The 7,243-nt window shown below is 51.3% G+C and overlaps 1 protein-coding gene across 1 annotated transcript; it reads right to left on the reverse strand.

Annotated features, from left to right (window-relative positions):
- Positions 1 to 491: 491 nt before the first annotated feature.
- Bod1 (biorientation of chromosomes in cell division 1) lies at positions 492 to 6,709 on the reverse strand. The gene is made up of 4 exons (XM_052196602.1): positions 6,280 to 6,709; positions 4,241 to 4,365; positions 1,943 to 2,139; positions 492 to 1,181 (listed from the first exon to the last, which is right to left on the reverse strand). Exons 1-3 carry the CDS (start codon positions 6,676 to 6,678, stop codon positions 1,944 to 1,946), a joined length of 720 nt encoding a protein of 239 aa, XP_052052562.1. The 5' UTR covers positions 6,679 to 6,709; the 3' UTR covers positions 492 to 1,181; position 1,943.
- Between the last annotated feature and the right edge of the window lie 534 nt (positions 6,710 to 7,243).

Here is a 7,243-nt window from a genome sequence, read left to right on the forward strand (position 1 = left end):
GCGTTTGCCACCAGGTTTGATGACCTAGATTCAATCACTGGGCCCTGCATAGTAGAAGGAGAGAACCAATATCTCCAAGCTGTCTTCTGACCACTGCACACGCAACCTGTCACCTTCTCGCCCACCCTACCCGACGCCAAGGTCAATAACTAATGTATTAGAAAGAGAAAAGGAAAAGAAATACAAACCTCGGGCTCCCCAGACCTTGGGCGGAGCCCCACCTCGCCCTCCCCCACTCGCCCTTAGATATGCAGGGACACTGGTACTCATTCAAGCCGGAGCTGCATCAGAACAGCCAGGACGCTGCCTGCCCCTGACCCGCTGCACCATCCGGCCCGAGCCAAGGCGCCTCTAAGTCGCAGCCACCAGTCCTCCATTCTTATCAATTCCTGTGTGGTCTACGGAGAGGCGGGCAGGTAGAGGAAAGGGGGTCCTCTCCACAGACAAGGCTCTAAGTCTGTTGAGGCTTTAGGGAAAGACCATCCAATGACTTTATTGTAAAACATCCACTATTTATTAGCAGTTTATTTTCTAAAAACACTAACATGAGAACTGAGCATGGCACCCAGAGTGACTCGCCCTGCAGATGGGGAGACGCCAGGACGGAAGCTGTGGGGCTTTCCGTGCGTGCACCCCACGACTCAGCTTCCTCACTCTCTCCAGGGTTCCAGCACTCCCTCTGACTAGGGAAGGGAGCCACTAAGGTCCACGATCATGGAAGGTCACACAGTCTTACAGCTACTGATGCCAGCTGCCACACCCTCAGTCTGAACTCTAGCGTGTCGAAACCTACCATCAACAGCCGCTCCCACCAACCCTTGCGTCCCGACCAGCGAGCCTCCCGCCTGGCTTCTGCACACCACAGAGCGCAAGCGCTAACATCCACATGCAGTGTCCGTGTTCAAGTATAAAGGTTCGTTCAGGACAGCCCGGGTCACTGTAGTGCTTAAACCTCTGTAGTGTCTACTGGGGTCTACGCCCTTCGACAGGCTGACACAATCCACGAGCAAGGACGGTAACTGTCCCACCACCACACTTGCTCTCCATCCAATGTGGATACCACTGCAGTCAAGGCCAAATCTTGACATCAGTGATGACGAGGTCGACTAAAGTTATATTCATATGAAACAGGAATCCGTTTCTTCGTTAAAAAGAGCTTCCCAAAGGTTATCAGGTATATTCTAAAAAAATGACAAGACAAAGAAAATCATGTCAAAAAGCTTTTGACACAGGTCTATATTCAATAACTGTGTTCCTTAAAATGTACTAATGAAGTGAGAAAGATTTTAACTGAATGCTCTACACTCCATGACGGATCAAGGACCTCTCCAAGATGCACAGAAGACAGCCCCACTGGTGCCGCCCTCCGGCAGCCATGTCAACCGCCTCCCTCCTCCTTAATGCTAACAGTGTCCTGGAGACTCACAGGAGATCACGAGCAGCAGAACAAGGGGCCAGAACACTCCCCGGGGTAGGGGTCGCTGCTCATACAGTGGCTCTCCTCTCCCCGCCGCCATTGCCCATAACACAGGGCTTGAGGGGAATGAGGACCGCATTCATCTCTCTATCTCCAGCTAATCTCTGAGACAAAGGGAACAGCTGCACAGAAACGGAGGACGGCCTGGATGTGCAGAGCTCGTGAGTCTCCTGAGAAGCACTTGGATATGAGCTTGACTTCATGTGAAAACCGCAGATGTCAACCAGTGTCAGAGCCTGGGTGAGCAATTCCAGAGAGGGTGGCCTCCACGAGCCCTTGCTCCCTGAGGAGTTTCCTCTGCTGACTCGGATGCTTGGCTCTGCTGGGACACAGTACACCTGGGAGCGTGGGAGTGGTGAGTTCTGTGGGACACCTCCCTCTCTGAATGGTGTGAAGTATGACTTCTAATCACCCTTTTCTAACCATCCACCATCAGCCCAGCAGAGAGGATGGATGGGTACCAACCTTAAGAGGCATCTTGGGACGGTGCTGGGGGGTCCTGGCTGTCAGGCTCCGGAGGTGGAGCTGGCACAGCTTCCTTTTTCTGGGCGGCCAGGAACTCATGGATTGCCCGTTCTATCTGTGGCCTGAAGATGTGGTTTAGTTTGGGGTCTACAACTTGAGAAATGATCCTGTCCACTCCTGCTTCCAACATGCCTGACCTGTGGAGATAAAACAAACCACTGTCAGTTCTCAGAGTTCTCCTTTGCACCAATATGTCCCAAGCGTCATTTGAGAGCCCAGCAAACAGCCATTCTCCCCAAGGTTCAGGCCACCGCCTTTCACCTGAAGGGATTCAGAGGCTACCTACCATCTCTAATGCAGCCCCAACTTTGTACAAAGGAATGAGACACCTCAGAGCAGACCGCCCCAAAGGCCAATGCCAGTGACACATGGCAGGAGCGAGCCTGGCCACAGGTGGAGTGACAACGGAGGTCACGATGTCCAAGGCAGCACGAGCCTTGCTTTGCCTTCATTTTCTTCAGCATTTATACTTGGTGGCAAGAACAGGTGTAGCTTCCAGCAGCAATGCAAACACCCAGCTTGCCCAGACAACAGTCTGTGAGGACTGATGAGATACATCAGACTGGGCAGTGTGTAGCTGCTCAGTAAAGGATGGCTTCCGCACAACCCTGACTTCTTGAGACCTCTGAGCCACCAGAGCTGACCTGGATAAACGGAGCAATGCTATACAGACCAGGAAGACAGCCCGGGAAGCTTCGGATGCCACACCCTGCTGACACACAGGACTTTACATGGCTGGCAATTCTCTTTATTTACAAGATCCCAATTTCCGTGGCCATGAACCATACAAGTACTAGATTGTCAACAAAACTCCTTTCCTATTTTTAAAATCTTTTAAATCTCAAAATCACTCTATAGTCAAAAGTTTCAAGGAAATATAAAATGAGGTTCACACATCCTATCCTGGCACTCTGGCATTAGTGCTTTGCATGGCACACTTTAGTATCCAAAGTAGGAAGATGGCACCAGTATCCAGACCATACCTAGTAGATGACCTGCATTAACCCAGCCTTCTTTGTGTTGCTGTAACAAAGTAGCTGAGGCTGGGCAATGTACAGAGGTGGACTCGGCTCATGATGCTCATGGCTAGAAAGTGCAAGTCGCACAGTGCTGCCCAGAGTCTGCTCAAGTCCCTGTCTGTATCACAACGTGATGGTGATCACATACACGCCAAGGCACACTGCTTAGTGAGAAAAGCAGCTGAACTCCCCCATTTTTCATTTACTTTCCTTCTCTAGGAAGATCTCACTGTATAGCTGAGGCCACTCTGGAACTCACTACATAACCAAAGCGGCCTGGTCCTCCTAACCCCCTCCAAGAGCTGGGATGACAGGAGTGTGGCATCACACTGGCTAACCTCAGCAGCTGATTCTCAGAGAACCAATTCAGTGCACAGGGTGAAGGCCCCATGGTCTCTACCTCTTCTGCCAGCTCCCACCTCAACAGCACTGGGGACCAACCTCTGTCATAAAGGCCTCTGGGGGATACAGCACAACTTGACTGCATGAGTTTCTTAGGGTCTGCACTAGCACACCTCAGAGGATGTGCTTTGGTTCTTCATTCCAACTGCCTACATATCTTTGGCAGCCACAACTGCACGCATCTCTGCACTATGAGCAAATGCAGTCATACCTCAGTTTTCCAAGATCTGCTTTTCTCACCACAATTCCCTGAGTTTCTATTTTTGGAGTCTTACCTCATAAGCTTTTATTCAACAATTTAGTGGATTAAGAAGTGCCAAACATAAGCCCTGTACTAAAAGCCAAACTGGATTCTGGCAGAACATAAAAAAATGTACCTTGGGACCCAACTCATGCGAGTGCTCTATCAGACCTTCTAACACAGGCTCAGTCTGTTTCTGTAAAGGACAACATCTTATAGGACATCTTCCTGAGAACTGTCACCAACTTTAGCAGTCATGGTCACGGAACATATAGAGCTCACTTTCCACACGCTAACACTGGTATCTTGGTATAAAACTCATGCTTTTATTCAGATTACACTGAAGGCTTCAAAGAAGGAAGAGCAAGCCCGGCGATCGGAGGCCTTCCAGAGCCACCACTGATGCTCACACCTGCGAGTGGCCCGTGAGCAGCCGGCACGCCAGGGCTCTGCTCACCATCTCCCTGAAGCACAAGACAGCAGAAGGCTACAGGGCACCACAGACCAGGACCCCCATGAACCTGCGGCCAGCCTGTGTGGCATTCACGCTGGGGCCGCCACCTCTTCTTTACTTACTGAACCACGCTCTGCCTCAGCCCATTTCGCAACTGGTTCTTGTTCATGGCAGGATTCCATTCCTGTTTGTCCAGATGTGTTGACACAAAATTATCCACCTTCTGCCTCAGGTTCTGGTAAGCTGGCTAAGACAGTCATTCAGAAGAGACCATGTTAGTGTGTGTGTGCCAATGCCCTGGCACTGAGCCATTCAGGAAACTGCTTTTCAGAGAAACACATTTTCTCCTTTAAACACACTCCCACCTGACCTCAGAGTTCACCTGCAGTGCAGCAGCCATGAACAACAGCCAGCAGGCAGGGTGCTGGTCTTGCAGAGGCTGGGCACAGTGCAGGGCATGGCCTATTGTCAATCTACTTAAAAGAAAAAAAAAAGACCTCTATTTATTACGCATATTAAGTATACAGTGTGTGTATGCCTGCAGGCCAGAAGAGGGCACCAGATCTCATTATAGATGGTTATGAGCTACCATGTGGTTGCTGGGAATTGAACTCAGGACCTCTGGAAGAGCAGTCCTAACCTCTGGGCTCTCGCTCCAGCTCCTAAGTCAATCTACTTCTAAAGAAACTCCACGAGGGGAGAACCTATTAGTATTATGCTGCCCTTGCTTAGACATTAGATTTTCAGGCTTCAAGGAGGAAACAAAGGTGTCTGCCCTCTGTCTCCACGTGGCCAAGGGTGGGTGCAAGCTGTTTCTGGAAGGAACAGGGTTCTAGGCCAAGCACTGACTTTTTATGAGTCACCTGACTTCCGAGTTTCAGTAATTTCCAGCCCTAAAATGCAAGCATTCCTGTCTGCTTGACGCACAGTGGATGTTCACAGCAGTACACCAAGGAAAGCCCCCTCCAAATCAAACACCCACCCAAGCCTCAGCAAGAGTCACTACAGCTACCAAGGGAACTCTGTGAAGTGTTTCCAGGCAAAGCTGTGACCCTCAAAGAAGCCTGAGGCACTTACTCTAAATCTGCCTTCTTAGAGATCGGGAACAAGCCTAGGAAATTACCTAGTGAGTACCAGGAATATTCTGAGCCCCTGACCTCCTTTTCCCCAACTGGAGGCAGATAATACCTCTTCACCACATCCTTGCTGAACAGAATGTCGGTGTCTGCATGGCTCTGGTCCCCCTATGAGAACATGGAAGTAGGAAGGATGGTCTACCTGTGCAGATTGTGGTCTAAGATGTGTATATGTGGGGCAGACCTTACCCCACATCAAAGCCATAGGACAGGCCCCAGCAGCCTGCAGCTGACACCTGAGCCCCAGCTGAGGCCTACCGGCCCAGCTTGCCTCGGTGACTCACAACCCTAACAGCACAAGGAGCAACCACTACCCTGGGGAGCCCTCTCAGTCAGCAAAGAGGCTCCTAATTCCACCACCTTAATTTTGGCTAGCAAGTTTTGTAAAGGGAAAAGGAATGTTCTAGCTACTACTATATACCTGTCCCGTGACACACATTCCAAAGTTTCCAAGTGAGGAGAATTAGCAGTTTTTAAATCGTAGAGACTGGCCTTTGGCACTGGATCTAACATAGCCATTAACTCCATTTCAATTAGTTAAATAGAAAAAAAGAAGGTGCTGATTCTACAGCTTATCCCAATTTGACCTCACACAAGTCTGCAAATGATTCAGCTGGAGAAAGGGAATAACTATTAACGTGTCGTCCAATCCAGCCGGTGCTTAAAATCACCTCCCAGGGTGAACAAGGGAATGGGTGGAGCTTCTAAAGTACTCTGCCTTTCCCGAGTGTGGTGAAACACAAGTTTCTTGGGTATGGAGTGGGTATACTTGTGCAGCCATAAAAGAATCTCTAAGTTCAGAAAAGCGACTAGACTAAAAACAATAAAATGAAATTAATTTTTTTTTGTTTAAATTACAGCCGGTAAGTGCTCAGATGTCCTGAGTGCACCACTCAGAAGACGCCGCTACAGCCGCTCAGCGCGTTCCTGCCAGGCTCCCGAGGTGCTTTTTGTTTGACTCCAGGCTCTGGCTCGGCAAAGCAGCGAGGTGGACCGCCCCCCTCGAGCCCCCGCAGCCCGGGTACCTTAGTGTCTACGTCGGCCAGGCAGTCCCGGCGGAAGCTGTCAAACAGGCCACGGCTCTTGAGCTGCTCCACTATGAGAGCGATGAGTTGCGGGTCTCCCGGAGGCAGCGAAGCGGGATTGACGGGGCCGCCCGCCCCACTGGAGCCCCCCGCCGGTCCGGAGGCCTGGCCCGCCGCGCCTGCTCCCGCACCGTCTGCCATGGCCGCACCCCGCACCCGCGCTGGGCCCCACGCTCCGCTGCTCCTCCAGGAGCCGCGGGCAGAGCTGCGCAGACACGGAGGGCCCCACGGAGGCTGCGGCGACGGAGGCGGCAGGGTGGGAGGCGGCGGGGACCACGGCGCTCCCCTCTCTCCGCGCTGCTGGCGCTCGTCTAATGGCGTCACCGACGGCCTTTGCATTCTGGGACGGTTGGTTTCCTGGAGCCATCACCCATGTTCTTATAACCTGTGTCTGGCCGTTGGAAACTACAACTCCCGGCAGGCTATTGGCTCGCTCGCGCTAGTTTGCGAGACAGCTTGGGAATTGTAGGCTACTCAGAACCTGTAGGCTACTGTAGAACCTATGCAGTCACCGCATCCCTACCAAATCGGACCTCCCCATAGCGCGTGACCGTTGGCGGCAGAGCTGATTGAAAGATTAGAGTTTATCCTTTAACGACTGTGATTCAGCAGCTGCTTCTATGCCTGGCAGCCTGTGTTTTTGACAGTCACTCCATTCCTACGACCTCCTTAAGTAATACAGTCTGGGAAATTTGGTTAACAATGGGTTAATCTTTTTGTTGTTTTTGACAAAATTTTACTCTTTGTGTGGCAGGGAGGGGCTTTGGAGCATTCTACAGCACTTGTGTGGAGGCCAGAGGACAACCTGTGGCACCCTGGTCTCTCCTGTGATGTAGGTGGTGGGATCGAACACATATCCTCAAACTCAGTGGCAAGTACCTATACCTTCTGAGCTCTCTAGCCT

This window comes from Apodemus sylvaticus, chromosome 10, assembly GCF_947179515.1.
Source record: "Apodemus sylvaticus chromosome 10, mApoSyl1.1, whole genome shotgun sequence".
Lineage (NCBI taxonomy): Eukaryota > Metazoa > Chordata > Mammalia > Rodentia > Muridae > Apodemus > Apodemus sylvaticus.

Coding starts and splice junctions, on each gene's coding strand:
- Bod1 (XM_052196602.1), bottom strand. CDS start 6,678: ATGCAAAGGCCGTCGGTGACGCCATTAGACGAGCGCCAGCAGCGCGGA. Junction 4,366..6,279: donor TGGCCGACGTAGACACTAAG/GTACCCGGGCTG, acceptor TGACTGTCTTAG/CCAGCTTACCAGAACCTGAG. Junction 2,140..4,240: donor CTGAGGCAGAGCGTGGTTCA/GTAAGTAAAGAA, acceptor TTATCTCCACAG/GTCAGGCATGTTGGAAGCAG.